At 36.7% G+C, this 15,834-nt stretch overlaps 3 protein-coding genes across 3 annotated transcripts; all 3 read right to left on the bottom strand.

Annotated features, from left to right (window-relative positions):
- Nucleotides 1-721: 721 nt before the first annotated feature.
- On the bottom strand, nt 722-1,694 carry LOC133523623 (cuticle protein 16.5-like). The gene is made up of 2 exons (XM_061859307.1): nt 1,516-1,694; nt 722-1,229 (listed from the first exon to the last, which is right to left on the bottom strand). Exons 1-2 carry the CDS (start codon nt 1,525-1,527, stop codon nt 771-773), a joined length of 471 nt encoding a protein of 156 aa, XP_061715291.1. The 5' UTR covers nt 1,528-1,694; the 3' UTR covers nt 722-770.
- A 5,881-nt stretch (nt 1,695-7,575) lies between these two features.
- LOC133523585 (uncharacterized) lies at nt 7,576-8,982 on the bottom strand. The gene is made up of 2 exons (XM_061859251.1): nt 8,679-8,982; nt 7,576-8,598 (listed from the first exon to the last, which is right to left on the bottom strand). The coding sequence occupies exons 1-2, from the start codon at nt 8,700-8,702 to the stop codon at nt 7,678-7,680; spliced, it is 945 nt and encodes a 314-aa protein (XP_061715235.1). The 5' UTR covers nt 8,703-8,982; the 3' UTR covers nt 7,576-7,677.
- A 5,854-nt stretch (nt 8,983-14,836) lies between these two features.
- LOC133523584 (cuticle protein 16.5-like) lies at nt 14,837-15,621 on the bottom strand. The gene is made up of 2 exons (XM_061859250.1): nt 15,246-15,621; nt 14,837-15,164 (listed from the first exon to the last, which is right to left on the bottom strand). Exons 1-2 carry the CDS (start codon nt 15,396-15,398, stop codon nt 14,904-14,906), a joined length of 414 nt encoding a protein of 137 aa, XP_061715234.1. The 5' UTR covers nt 15,399-15,621; the 3' UTR covers nt 14,837-14,903.
- Nucleotides 15,622-15,834: the final 213 nt, after the last annotated feature.

The following is a 15,834-nucleotide window of genomic DNA, read 5'->3' as shown; positions in this document are numbered from 1 at the left end:
CTATTACAGTTAGATTATATATTAAATAAGCTTTGATTTGATATAATATACGATTAAATAACAATACAATTAAAAAAAAAGTTTCCATCAGTAAGCATTTTAATTAGGCCCCTATTTGCAATGTGTCAATGTGAATATTGTCTATCGTTTCGTTTATTTCTTATCACAAATAAATAACAGATGAGGGTAGATATTCCTTATAACTTAGACCATTACCTATGTTCTCAAGTCATTTTGTTTTAGGCACTGCCACGACGCCGAAAGCGCGTGCATAAATAAATAGGTCAGTCAAATTTTAATTGTTTCCATTGTTTCGCTAAGGCTTCGAAAGGTCCGATGCGTAACGAGGTTTATTTGTTTGTGCTTTCACGTTGGTACCTACTTAATTGCCAAGGACTAATCGCCAACTTCCTTGAAACTTTGTCCACGTAAACCGACTTGTAGGTACCTCCGTACGTATGAGCCTAGTCAAATTAATTTTCCACTAAAATACATACGTAATCACTTTGTTTGGATTCTTGTTTATGGCCAAGGTCCAGCGTTTATTTTAGTCGTATATTAATTAAATTGACTGTGTATGTGAAAACAATGATCATTATAACACAGTCTATTTAGACAACTACGTGCGTGTTCGGCTAGTCACTTAGTTATTATTCGTATTTTGATAGGGATCGGTCCTTTGAAGAATAATTAGAGGACTTTAAAATGAATACGTAAAAGGTATGTTATATACAATTTTATTCGGTAAAAATGATCAGTCTTCTTTTTATTTAAAGGGCGAAGTAAGGAGCAGAAGGGGCGTAGTACGGCGCAGCGTAAGGTGCAGCGTAGCGAGCGTACGCGGGCAAGACGGGGGCTGGTGCGACGGCAGGGGCTACAATCCTGGCTGCCGGAGCGAGGTACGGGGCAGGAGCGGCAACCACCGGTGCAGCGGGAGCCACAAAGCGGGCAGCAGCGTATGGAGCTGGAGCAACTACAGGAGCGGGCGCAGCGACTAAAGGAGCGGGCGCCGCGACTAAAGGAGCGGAAGCAGCGACAACGGGGGCAGCGGCAACCAGTCCATTGTAATTCCTTGAGACGTACTGGGAGCTAGTCGCTGTCACGAAGGGCGCGGGGGCCACAACGGGCGCGGGCGCGGCCACTAGGGGTGCTGCAACTGCTGGAGCCACGAGCGCGGCGGGAGCGACGCTGGGTTTGGCAGCAGCCAGAGCGAAGGTGACGAGGAGCACCTGAAATATATATCGGCTTTTCAAATAATATAAATAAAAGGTATTTATGTACCTATCTAATTTATCTTTAAAACTTTTAATTTTAATAGCAGCGTATCTGACATAAATGAGAATTTTAAAAAATTGGACTAATAAAATGATGGTACTTAGAGGATTAATTTAATTGAAATCACGATGAAAATAAGAAGAAGCAGACAAGAGCAGTTAAATAACTGAATACCATGAAACGATTAGATATTATTAGAAAGAAAAAGGTTTTTTGGGAGCTGCTATTTTCGGCACTTACAATTTTGAACATTTTGCTTGTTGTTGTTTCTGTGTAGTGGACAGAAGATGCGAATGTGATGTGTCCAAGTCGGTGACAATAGCTTTTATACGCTAGCCTGCAAGATTCACCTTGCGTTGCGTTTCGTCACGGTGGTGTAACTCGTTAGACTCCGGGCACGCAACGGGGCCACGTTAGTTACGACACAAATCTGGACAACCTAACTAGTATATGGATCACTAAGTCATTGTCAACTTCTGGGTTTAGGAGGTAACACTGAAATATAATAGAATATAGTCTAGTTTTCGTGTTAGCAGTGATAAGTTACGAATAATGTGACCACATTGTGCGTGTAAATCACTAGGTAGGTACTTTTTAGGGTTCCGTAGCCGAATGTGAAACCATGTCATGTCCGTCTGTCTATCTGCTGGCTGTCTGTAGCTTTGCTTCGTGATCGTTAGTGCTAGAAAGCTGCAATTTGGAATGGATATAAAAATCATATAAAAGACAAAGATATAAAATAAAATGTCCAAAAATATTTTTTATTGGGTACATTCCATGTAAAGTGGGAATGTCATTTTTTTGATAAAGTTAATACTTTAGGAAATAGTAGCTTCGAAAGAAAACAAAAGTGGGCCCCCTCTAACTTTAAAATCATGAGTTTAAAAAAATATGAAAAAAAAAAACGTGGAAATAGAGCTCAACTAAGACATAAGACATTAAATGAAAACTGTATCCGTACCATGAGTCACTGACAATGTCAAACTGACATATACGCCATCAAAAACGCAATTTACTTTCTATACATCTCGCTCGCACTTATATGCGAGTTCGAGCGAGATACATAGAAAGTAAGTTACGTTCTCGATGGCGTTTATGTCAGTGCCAAACTGGTGGTAGCCACACTATAGCGAACATGAGTTATTCATTCGCTTCAATTGTTGTTTACTCTGAGAGTACGTCTGAATGTCTGTCAAGTTTGACCAGTTTGACAGCACTGGCTCCCCTCGAATGCGGCTGACCCCCTCCTCCCCTCCTGAACATGAGTTAAACGTTAATACTATATATGGGTTTTTGAAGAGATATAAATTCATATAGTTCATGTAAGTAAAGAAAAATATAAGATAAAATTACTTGTTTTACTTATCCAATTGTTATTACATATTTGGCAGCTTTAGAACGAAAAAGTAAAAAAACGTAGAAGGCAATTCCGCTGATATTCATATTTTCTACTATACTAATAGCTCCCGTTTACCCTATTGTGAAGGAAGGGTAACTAATGAAACCCTACCACTGAGCATGGTCCGACATGCTCTTGGCCGACTTAACGAAATTCACTTTTACGGATTTGTAATCAATTCGTATTTATTTTTATGCAGACACCAAAATACATACCCGTTCAATGTTGGATAGTAAGTTCTTAGTTTCCTGCTACCCAAAGGTCGTATGGAAGAGATCACTTTTTAGTGATAAGACCCAGTTTTTAGCTTGTTTTTAACTGTCTTCCATTTTCTATGTATTTTTAACTGTATGATTCACAGTTAAATTTTTGTTAGATGTATTAAGTTATTTAAGGTTTTTGCTCGCAAGTAGGTAGAATATTATGATTGACTGTAGGTTGCTTGAATTGACTTTTATGATTTAATGTGTAAATTAGCTATTCATTGATCCTATCGCTTAATAAATATAGCTTGATACCACATTCAGCCACACATTCGTCGGGCAGAGATCGCCTGCACTGCCGTCAGCCTCCACGTCAGCCGCAAGGCAAGAGTACTAGTCCAGCTATGAATTAAAATACACTCAAGACCAATGACTAAGAGACACTTTCTACGGAAATACCTATACTTATAGATATTCATTGCTCTTTATGTAAATAAATAAAAACCGGCCAAGAGCATGTCGGGCCACGCTCAGTGTAGGGTTCCGTAGTTACTCTTCCGTCACAATAAGCTAAACTGGAGCTTAAAGTATAGTAAATTGTTTACCAAGGGATGAAACGGTACCTTTCACCCGAGTTAAACAAATAGGCAAATTTGCATAATCAGTACCTAATTAAAGTAAGTCTTTTTACTATGAAGGGAAAACTTTTTGCGATAACACAAAAACAGCTAAACTGATCATGTCCGCTATAGTTTTCATTTAATGTCTTTCTTAAGCTCTACTTCCACGATTTTTTTTATATGTTTTGGACCTATGGTTCAAAAGTTAGAGGGGGGGGACACATTTTTTTTTCTTTCGGAGCGATTATCTCCGAATATATTCACTTTATCAAAAAATGTTTCTTGAAAACCCCTATTAGTTTTGAAAGACCTTTCCAACAATACCCCACACTCTAGGGTTGAAGCGAAAAAAAAATTTCACCCCCACTTTACGTGTAGGGGAGGTACCCTAAAAAAAAATTTTTTATTTTTACATCCATGCCAAATTTCAGCTTTCTAGCACTAACGACCACGGAGCAAAGCATCGGACAGACAGACAGACAGACAGCCGGACATGGCGAAACTATAAGGGTTCCTAGTTGACTACGGAACCCTAAAAAGGTCAATGTGAGGAAGACCGTCTATCAGGTAGGAGAGTCTCTTTCGGCGCTTCTAACTCTTGCGTTTGTACATATACTCCACTTACAGTAGTTCGGCAGAGCGGAGCGAAGCTCTTCCTTTCTGACTGTCGGCGAACGTTTTTGTTTGTATTTGACGTATCTTAAAGTTCGAATCGGGCCATGTGTCTGTCTTGCCCACATTGACCTTGATTATAATAAACAGTTTCTCATTCTTATTGTTTTTTATGATACCTACGTTGTTGTTGAGCTTACGATATTTGGTTGGTCTATTTTTGATAGACTTGTATCTGATTTGTTTATTGAGCAAGGCTTTTTTGCATATCTGCGCATCGCTCGGCGTTTGTAATTCTAATTTGTTTTCTCTGCACTAATATGGAAAGAAAACGATCATAGGCAGGGCAGTGCATACAAATTATATTTCTTAAATAAAATTATAAAAATTAATGAAATTTTATGACTAACTCTCGGAATTTTAACCACATTTGCTTTATTATAGGTATTTGTATACGCATCTAAAAATGTATTTTACTATACATATTTATGACTGAATAGTTTCTACTTTCCATGAAAATTAATCTGAACATTACCTATCAGCTGAGCTGGCAATGACTTTTTTCCAAAAAACTTATCTTACTATTAAAAGGACACAATTTTTGTAAGTTTTTTTAGCCGGCTTTTTACACTTTAGTGCCTAGAGTCAGACCAAGATCTAGGCAATCAAAATCGCTGCCAGATTAGCTTTGTCTGAGGCTAATCAAACCTTTCACAAGTATTTTTACATCAAGTTCAAGTCTTTTTTTTATATTGCAAAATCAAATTTATGTTAATATAGAAGAGGTGTTCAAAAAGAAATTTGAGGGAACTAAGTTGAACATCGACAATTACAGGTTATGAGTTAGATCCACAACTAATCTAAATCGAATTCATAACCTGTTATTAAAATCAGAAGACGCCCGTCGGACTAATCGGACAGGTCCCTACAACTACGCTAAGGTACGTACAATAGGGTTGTTTCCGTCTACAAATCTCAGGGCAGAATTGTATCCCAATAAAGTCTTTTGGATTACAAGAACATGTAAAACGACTTTTAGGGGACCTGTAATGACCATATTTTTGTAAATATTGAATTTAAAATATCTTTTGGCACACGTCACGTGACCAAACTCGAAACGTCATTGAAGATTCTGATGACGTCACAACTCTCGGATTGACACTGTTGACAGTTAGGCGATAAACAACAAATGACAAATGTCAGTTGACAGTTCGTATCTTCTACGTGTGTAGTGTAGTTATGTGTCAAACCGTAAACTGTGACGTCACACCATTTTCAAACAGCGTTTTGGGCGCGAAAGCATCTGTCAAAATATATTTTGTGATTTTAACATATTTAAAGCCGTTTTTAGTATAAATGTTGAATTTTAGGGCAACTTTTAGTTAATATAGAACGAAATACAAGCGTTTCAAAAAATTGGAAACAACCCTATTGTTATACAATCCACCCAAAAAGGCCAATATTAACTACATTACTTATATACTACAGGTTCCAAGCGTAATAAACGGGAATAATCATTAAATGCATCGACCGATCGATCCAGATGTATTCGAGACGTAACTGTTTGCATTCAGAACCGAGTGTATCATAGAATTTCAGATTGAATGCATTTTCTATGTTCCGAATACTTATTTAGTTAAGACTGCTCCATGTATGCCCTACAGGTGCTAAAAAGCATTATGAATATTATGATTTACCAAAAAGGGGCATGTAACGTAGCTTTTGGAAAGGTTACTAACCTTTAAATCTATGAAAAAGCTATCCTTCCCCGTAAAAACAGGAGCTTTGTTTTATGGTACAAAATTAATTATGACTTTGCATATGTGAGTACCTAATCCTATACTTTTTATAAAATTATGTTTTTTAAACCCAGATGAAGTTTACACAGGAGGTCGTTGCTACGACGTACTTTACTCTTGATTACAATAATTTTGTGGAAATGCCTTGTCTAGAAATGATAAAGGTGAATTCATATGTCAACTGCAGCTCCACTGTAACGGCGGTGAACGTCACTCATTAATTGACAAATACCGCGGCGGCAACAATGACGCCGCAACAGTAAAGCAGCTGTAGTGGACATCTGAACGCCACCTTTAAGGTATCACCAGTATCACGATGTCGGGTTGTCGTTGAGATTCAAGATGGCGAAGACGTCTTGAGAATATTTGTTTGTATTTACTCATTAATGTTGTTTAATGTGTAATATTGATAGCTTATGCAGTGAACTATAGTCGAAGTATCCAGGTAATAAATACTAATCTTGGAACGCGTTTAACCATGTTTAAATCAACACCCGACAATCCATCGTGGCTTTTAGTAGAGTCCAGCTATCTCTTTACTTAAAGCAACTACCGAATAACATCATGCTTTACGCGCAGCGAGCACACTTAGAACGACAACAACTGAAAAACGACACTTGGCATTGGCAAAATCATCATAGATTTTATGGAGGCCATATTTTAAAAGAAGAAACATAAGTATTATGATTCCTAACGCCACGGTTCGAACTTTAAGGTACGTCAATAATTAGGTCAGCATAGCGGATGTCATTCCAAATCTACAGCAGAGCTCAACTGTGGAAGTACTTCCACATTACAGAAAACCGCAGCCAAATAACACTAGAACCTACTCATAGTGTTGTGTTCCGGTGAGTAAGGTTGCCAGAGGAGGGTGCGGAGTGTAGAGGGTCGGCAACGCGCATGCAACTCCTCTGGAGTTGCAGGCGTCCATAGGCTACGGAGACTGCTTACCATCAGGCGGTCCGTGCTTGTTTACCACTGACGTAGTATAAAAAAAGGTATACTTACTATATGGATCGGATATGTCAGTGTCAAAAGTGACGTTTTTGTTTGAAGAAACGTTTTGACACTGGCATATCCGATCCATATCGTATCTAGACCTAATATTTGACGTATCAAAAAGCTTGAATCGAGTCGTAAGTTAGTAAAATTATAGTACGATACCACTTTCATAGGCATTGATTATTTACATATTAGTTAGGTAGGTACCTACTTAGTTATTTGTAACACAAATTAAATAACTTATTTTCAATTAAGTACCTATATCACTTATCTGATATATACGTCTATGTAAAAATATATTTAATAATAAATTTGTACAAGTGGATTGAGTAGTGCCTACTCATAAATCTGACTACTTGACGGGCGTTAATATACCTCGTTACATTCGTTTTGGATATATGAGATTTACGTCTGACAATATTAGATTGGTACCAGGAGGCCAATTCGAACGACACTGACATAAAAATTATGTCATTTAGTTATCACCCGCTCGAGCATTTCACTCGTACTTGTCCGTATTGGTGCGAGCAAGACGCATAACTATTTATTTTGATAAACAAAATGTTGTGAAAAACATCGATGTTAAGTATATTAAAAATTAATATGTCCTAATTTCAACAGACATTATTTTTATTGGTATTAGTAGAATAAATAAATAAATATACTGTAAGAACAAATATAAATTATTATTAATTCCTCATCCTCAAACATATTTACAAAGTGCAATTTATATAACAGGTGTAACTTATTTATTTCAGTGAAACATCTTACTGCCTTGGCGGTTTAGTATTAGGTTTTCCTAAGGGACTAAAGGTCGTTGGTTCTATGTCTCTCGATTTGGGCCTCCTCAAAGCATTTTGGTATCGTTGTTTCGTGTAACGAGCTGGCTTTCTGTACATAACTATTCGGACGGGTCTACCATGGATTCTCAGTGGTGCAGATACAGGTCTAATTATTATCTTTGTTTTCGCTGGCACAAAGGTATGAACGTGTCGGATTTGTTGGAATGGCAGCTGATTCAAAGGCGGCGGTGCAATATAAGTCAAAGGAACTGGCTCTACCTCTACCGAAGTTTTTAATTTCTGTGGTTTATTGTGAGGTTCCAAAGGCAACTGTTGAAACTGCGGTGGCGCATACTGGCTGAAACCCACATTCTGATTGTTCTGGTTTGACGGCAGAGCTTGTATAAAGTTGCTATCGGAATTCGACGGTAAAGGTGTAGTGGTTTCGGGCTCTCGTACAGTCGCTTTAGTGTTGACCTGTTTCGTCGTTGTTGGTTCGGTCCTAGAGTTTTCATCAGGTACAACAATCGGTGGAGACGATGGGATAAAATTGATTGCTGGCGGTGGTCCAAATGGATAGGGTGGTAGAAGGATGGTCGCGACAGGCGCGGCTTGGGCCGTCGCTATGGCGATTGCTACGTTTGGTTCAACTGGTAAATTTGTTTGTGGTTGCACAGGCACTGGAACTGTTTTAGGAACACGCTGCACTATCACTGGTGGGGCAGGAACTGGAGGAGCTACAGGTACCACGGGCACTGCAGGTGCTGCTACCAATCTGTTGAATGTTCTCTCAAAGTACTGAGAGCTGGCTGCGGTAACCACAGGTGGCCCAACGGGAGCTAAGGCAGGTCCTACCGCCACTCCGGAACTATACACATATCCGCATGTTGAGGAAAGTAGTAACACCTGTAAAATACCAAGATGATTACTTTTTTATACGGTAAAGTAAAAAAAAGTAAGACTTTATATATTATAATCACAATTACCGTTATTAGCATTTTATCGAACATCCGTCTGTCACCACTTTTGATATAATAATGGGGCGTTAGAATATGGAGCCCATGCTTTTATAAAGGTGTAACAAATTTTGCATTGTGGTGAGGCAACGTGGCGGGTGCCGCGGAATACCTAATGGTTCAATGGGTAAGGACAGGTCCTTGGTGGCTACGAAAATCGTATTGAAATTACGACGAAGGAATAATAATAAACGGCGACCAACGTGGAAAGTACTTCCTAGGTACCTTATATTGCGTTTTGCTAGTTGTAACATGTCATAACAATACCATTACATCATGTTAAGTAATATTCATTGATATCTAATAAGTTCATATTTCACGTTATACTTAATACTTTTTTAGAGGAAATGTAAGCTAATGTGCCGGATTGTATATCCGGCACATTAGCTTTATTTTAAAATATTTATCTTTAATTTTATTTTAAAATATAACAGATAGTTTTAGTAATAGCTATTTCATTGAATACTTATTGTTTTATTTGCAGATTTGAAGAATGATTAAGGCACGTTTAAGATCTTGGAAAGATCTTTAAAAGATCAATAACAAACGACATATCAAAATTGACGTTTATTTCGATTCCACTGTGATTCCAATAAGATCTACCTATCTATCTACGATATTTCTAACGTCATAGTGGCATTGGTTGTCCGAATCGAGCTGCATGATTCGTCAATTATACGATATACAAAAGATAACTTATAGAGAACTTATCTAAACCAGAACTTATCGTTATCGTATCTCACTCTTCGAATTGGGCCGATGGTTTCAGAATGTTTGTTATAAAAAATAATTCGTTGGTGTATTTTGTTATTTAATGATCGAACACTCTAAAAATAGAAAATAGGTCTGTAGCACAAAACCTATGTAAAAATATAACATATGAAGCGCGAGTCGATTTCAAGAAAAATAAAAACCGGCCAAGTGCGAGTCGGACTCGCACAGGAAGGGTTCCGTACCATTATCTATAAAACCGGTCACCCATCCAAGTACTGACCCCGCCCGACGTTGCTTAACTTCGGTGATTGGATGAGAATCTCGATATTGGAAAGAAATATTTATTTTATTCTGTTTTTAGTATTTGTTGTTATAGCGGCAACAGAATTACATAATCTGTAGAAATTTCAACTGGCTAACTATCACGGTTCATGAGATACAGCCTGGTGATAGACGGACGGACGGACAGACGGACAGCGGAGTCTCAGTAATAGGGTCCCGTTTGACCCCTAAAATAGGAAAAAAAAATGTAATGTACATGTACAGAGCCTTTCGAGCGATAGTTCGACTCGTTTTTCTCAAATGATTATTTTAATAATTAACACTGGTTTTATACCTATCATAAAAATGGGTGCATTGCATTTAATATAATTACTTTTCATCTATTATAGTTTGATATAATGTTATTAGGAACAATGTAATATATGACATTAACTAATCGACGATATGCACAATGTTATTCTTTTTATAATGGTCAAAGGGTATATTTACATTTCGTATAACACACACTGCTATAATTATGACATGCTATAAGACATATAAGGTATAACTAGTGATATGATATAATTATATAAAGTCTCCTAGGAAAGTCTGTTAGGTTAGGTTTAAACTGCGCCCCGCAGAATCCGATGTTTAACAAATAGTAGATTAGTTCAGGTTAAAATTAAAACTGTGGCCTCGCAAAATTGAATAGATGTTTAACCAAAAATAAGTTAGGTTAGAATTGCGATCCCCACCGAATCGAATAACTACCAAAAAGTAAGATAGGTTAGGTTAGAACTGCGACCTCGTACTACAACGCTCAATACACGTGCAATATAACAATGCTTACAGGGTTCTAGGGTTGCCTCGTTTCTGTAGCGCCTCGGGGATGTTTGCCGATGCCGGAATAGATAGATGCTATCATGCGAAAAAGGTGTGCTTCACCTTGAGCAGGATACGGGATAACCCCATAGAATCTTGCGCATTGTTCCAGAAACGGGGGATAGGCCCCTAATGATACACATGCTTTGTGTGCATGCGCCAGTTCCTTATGTAACGAAACAAACGTTTTTTTAAATAATTATTCTACAATCAACACATCAAATCGTGTTATATAAAAATGAGTTATTGAAATCGTATAAAATATTACGTTATTAATATATTATATAACTAAAGACATTATGCAATGATGCTCTTTATACTAGATAAAAATTAGATTTAAATATGCATTATTTACACTAAGATTAATAATAAATTATAATATACCAACAACATCATATAATAAAAATTACGTTATGCCATTTAATTTTATATATACCAAGTGGCATTATAGCAATTTTATGATAGTTATTTTATGATTATATTAGACTTTACATTACCGATTAAAACACATTTAATATATATAAAAAATGATGTATTTATATACATCTTGAATAGGTAGGTAAGGTAACCTTTGTTTTAATACTTACACGTCTTCAAAATATTTTCGTATATTATTCATTGCACTAACTATGGATAACAGTTACACACACGCACTATGTCAAAGGCATGTAAATCTAAAAAATATTAGCAAGAAATTAATTTAGGGGATCATATCGGAATAAACCTTAGTATTGTATCTATGACCACTGAAGTTATAATTATGATCGCTTTTTCAGGCGTGGATACTATTTACGCACCCTTGAATGGGCAGTTGCAAAATAAGTTATTACCTCTGCATATAAACTTCTGTGCAGGGTGCGCAGGGTGCAGCCCAGAAAAGAAATGCGTACTGTAGGCATATAAGCATGTACAGGGAACTGCAACTATGGATGGCCACTTTATGAATAAATTCCATTCGCAATGTGTCCATGTACTTTTGCAGCTCGCTGTAAACTTGTACTGTTACCAGAGCGTCTTATCTAAGATGTTTTATCTATAAAGATATAATGATTAATGTATTTGCTTCAGAAACTTGTAACTTGGGTGAGTCGGAGTTCATTCATGTTATTAATACTTCTGAAAATAATTTTATTCTCAGTTTCTAGTTTGGTATTAACATGCCAAGTTATAACAATCTACCTGTTTCTGCATTATAAGTAGGTATGAGCTATTCCAAAAAATCCCTCTGACTCCTCAATAAAATAAGGTATAAAAAAATTAATTGTTGGTGGTTAACTTTTACTTTTGCTAGATAAATCTTGTACCAATCGATACGAATAAGCAAATTTTTACAACAACATAAGTAATTTGTTTACGATGATACATTATTTTACCTAGCTCCTAAATGTATTTTATAGCAAACCATACGTATTCGAGTTATCTAGCAATCAGTACAACTTCACGTTACCTATTGAAACGCCTTGCTTCATTCAGTCTTAAATCAGTTAGATTGTTTTGCTGTTTATTTCACACAGGCACCAATACAATTATACTTAAAATATAAAAAGCTGAAGTTGTGACGCATATTTAAGTAGGTAAGTAACCACATCTTAAAAACTTTGTAATAAATTTTATGCATGATTTAAGAAGGTCAGAAAGTAAGGTCCAAAAAATAGGACGCTTTATAACAGCATTACTGCTGCAGTAGGTATTGCGGTGCCAAATGTTATTAGTACACGTATCAACATTGACGTTGACATTTGCTGCATATCGGAAATAATGATGCAGCAGATGTGCTGCACAGCAATATTGCAGAGCAGACTGTAGAAAACGTGAAGAATATTAAATTTTAATTTGGAATATAAATCCGTTCTTCACGTTTACTACAGCAATGCTGCTCCAGTATTGTGGTGCAGCATTGCTGTGGATGACTGGATAATTGACACCTCGTTCAGTAGTGCAATCAACAGAAATATAGCAGCAGTAACGCTGGTGCAATCGAATTCCAAATAAATACAGAATAAAAGAAAAGGAATTAATTATTTGACTTTTAATAAATAACTATTAAAACTTCGGCTAGTCCTAGTCGTAGTTATAATAAACGTTGACATTGACAATGTGAAAAACCATTGCGTAACTCTAATTTGCATCGAGAAGCCGGCCATTCGGCATGTCCAATGCAACATCGCGAAGCATATCTGCCGTAACTACATTTGAAAATTTAATATATTATATATCTTAATATGTTGCAGCAAGGTAGATAATTGAATGTTTTTAGAATGTAAGTTACACATAAACAGAATTCAGATATTAGTTAGCACGACATTTGTAGCATCGTTCAATTGTCTGTTTAACGTTGGCAGCTAAAAACAAAATGTGTTTAAACGACTGAAAGAATTAGGGTCAAGTGAACGACAGTTGTAAAAAGGTGAGCTTCATACTTTTCAGCATTTTCACGCTATTTAACACTGAATAGATTATTATTAACATGTAAGAAATGCAAACGCACCAGCTGTTCGTAACCGGCCGCTGCCGCACGCACACTGATGAGCGCGCTCCTCTGCGCAGACTTGTCAGCACTTACAATAAAAAAATTATTCACGTAGATATTTTTGGCTGTAGTTTAAATGTTTATAAAAAACGTATTATTGATGTTTTAACACGCCCTATAAACTAAGTACTTCTTCTAGTTTCTTGTAGTGTATTTCATGTACCTACCAAATACATAACCAGCCATTCTATGTTGTTGTTGACACCGGGAGTCCTTCAGACTGTCGGTGATTAGCTTTGGCTCTGAATTAATATTATTTATACTAATCAGTGGTAAGCGCTGTGGGCCACACATATTGTAAACAATATAGTAATTAGTTTTGTAAGTATTACTTGTAGTGGCTGTTTGTTTACCCAAATAAACAGAAAAAAAAAGATCCACAGCACGGGCTTCGTCATGTTACAGAAACATCCACCTTAAGTTTCGTCAAAAAACTAGTTCAAATATTTTATGCAAACTTTTACTGTATATAATAAATTATAAACTTTTATCGGATATCATACTCGCAAAGGATCACTTGACAAGTCAAGCTGACTTGGGCTCATCCCATACGATATTCAATTTAGAATTGTACTCTCTGTGGTTACCAGCGTGAATGTGATTTGGCGTTAAAGCAAAACAAGAGTTAATTGACACCACTTTAATTTCATGCATTCTAATTTAAATAATGAAAGCATCTGAGGAAGAAGCGAAGATGAATTTTAATATTTTTAGTTTGGTGTAGCTAATTTACGTTGCGGGTAAGTACATCGGTTTCTTTGGCACACTGCTCAAATGGCTTGATATTCTAACCAATGAGATATTTTTCGACTCATCTTTACTGATTGACATGGGGCATACTTAATTATGTTATCAGTCGATTTTATAATAATTGTTTTCTTGTTTACTTGGTTTAGTGTAAAATCATTAACAAGCAAAGCTAAAGCTACGAGTATATGGATCATAAGTGAACCAACCTACAAATAATAAAAAAACAAAGGTTGACACTCCCGTAGTAGACATTGACAAGCTTGTGTCCATTGGTGAATAAGTAACGATTTTTCATTTAACAAAGGTTACTATAAATTTATGAACAAGATGATTCAATCAGAAGATTAGGCTTTATAGCTCTTAACTTTATGTCCTCAAGACAGACGTGAACCTAAATCATATTTTATTGCTATAAAATCAACCCAACCCAACTCAATTGTTTCTTCAATAGACGTTTTCTTAGTGAATAAGTAGATAAGATACCTACTGTAAACAGCAAAAAATAAATCTTAAGTTTATTGGTACGAATTTGACATTAAAATATTTATCTCTTTTCGGATTAATATTTATGGGCAGGTGAGATGCAAAATTATCAGTAACGGATTTTAATGGTATTCATAGGTTTATGCAGTTTCTCTACCCATTTGATAATTTATCAAAATACTGGGTGAATAAAAAACTTATAAAGGAAAAGGTTATTTGATTTTCAAGGTAGTATATTTACCTAACCTGCTATTAATAAATATTCTATTTACGCAACTCTTAGTTACTAAGACTAAGTTAGCTAAGGTGTCACCCTTTAAGTCGACCTAAGCTGACTAAGGATCCAAAAATAGTTGACTGTTAACAGAGTTGTTGCTAAATCCAATGAGGTTAATACTACATACTAATAGGTTATTTTTTTTAGTAATTATCCTGTTAAGTACTTATGTACGAACAGGAAAGCAAAATTACTTTCATATATATATTTATATTTGTGTAAAAAGGCAGGTTTTACCAACGAAAATTTATTTCAAATATCACAAATGAGTCATGGTGTGCTGATAGCTAAGTTTAATTTAAAAGGCAACGACGGGGGCGGAGTAAGGGGCTGCTACGTAAGGGGCCGCGACGTACGGAGCCGAGGCCGCCACGTAGGGCGCGGAGGCGACGTATGCGGCCGGCGCGGCCACGTACGCGGCCAGCCCGTTGTGGATGCGGTGGTAGTACTGCGAGCTGGAGGCCGTGACTACAGGGGCGGGAGCGGCTGCCACCACGGGCGCCGCATATACGGTTGGCTTAGCCGCGGCAATGGTGATCAAGGCAGAGACGACTACGATCTGTAACGAAAGAAATTGATAGCCGATAAAAAAATTTCAATGGTGAAAACTATTTAAACGCTTTTAAATGAATGTACTCACAAGCTTCATCATTTTGTAGGGTTTGTTCAAGTATTGCTTGCTTGTTGATGATAAAGAAAAGGACTGATACCATAAGATCGGCATCGCAGGGTATTTATATGAACCACGCTGCACATGGCGCAACGTGCCCGTCTGCGGCGACGTCTCTGGCATTGGCCGGGGCGTGATGAGAATCTAATATTCTGTACCACATCTGGATATAAACGAAACTGAACCTCAACCATTACCTTTCATCGAAATATTTATACTTTCATAGTAATACACCATCGTTCTCTATTATTTTATATCGTTACCTATACTTTCCTAAAATAAATTTACACACAGCGGCAAAAAATATTCAGGAATATGTATAAGACTGTCGTAATATTTTTTTACTTTTACCCGGAATTCAACTATGTGTGGTTGTTGCCATGTCGTTTCATCTATTTTTATTAGAAAAAGGTAGCATTGAAGTTCCACGATGTTTTATTTCTAGGAAGTTTGTGATTATGAAATCGTCAGGTGACAACCAAAACTCACTAACCACCACCACAAGTTTCTACCCATAGTGAACCGTATTGGAACCAAGATAAGGTTAATTTTTGTTTAG

This window comes from Cydia pomonella, chromosome 12 (assembly GCF_033807575.1).
Source record: "Cydia pomonella isolate Wapato2018A chromosome 12, ilCydPomo1, whole genome shotgun sequence".
Lineage (NCBI taxonomy): Eukaryota > Metazoa > Arthropoda > Insecta > Lepidoptera > Tortricidae > Cydia > Cydia pomonella.
This window is presented reverse-complemented; position numbering and strand designations above follow the sequence as displayed.

What these genes read in the sequence shown, in the direction of transcription:
- LOC133523585 (XM_061859251.1), bottom strand. Translation starts at nt 8,702, where the DNA reads ATGTTCGATAAAATGCTAATAACG. An exon ending in TCGATAAAATGCTAATAACG is followed by an intron (nt 8,599 to 8,678) that starts GTAATTGTGATT and finishes GGTATTTTACAG; the next exon opens with GTGTTACTACTTTCCTCAAC.
- LOC133523584 (XM_061859250.1), bottom strand. Translation starts at nt 15,398, where the DNA reads ATGCCAGAGACGTCGCCGCAGACGGGCACGTTGCGCCATGTGCAGCGT. An exon ending in CCTACAAAATGATGAAGCTT is followed by an intron (nt 15,165 to 15,245) that starts GTGAGTACATTC and finishes CTTTCGTTACAG; the next exon opens with ATCGTAGTCGTCTCTGCCTT.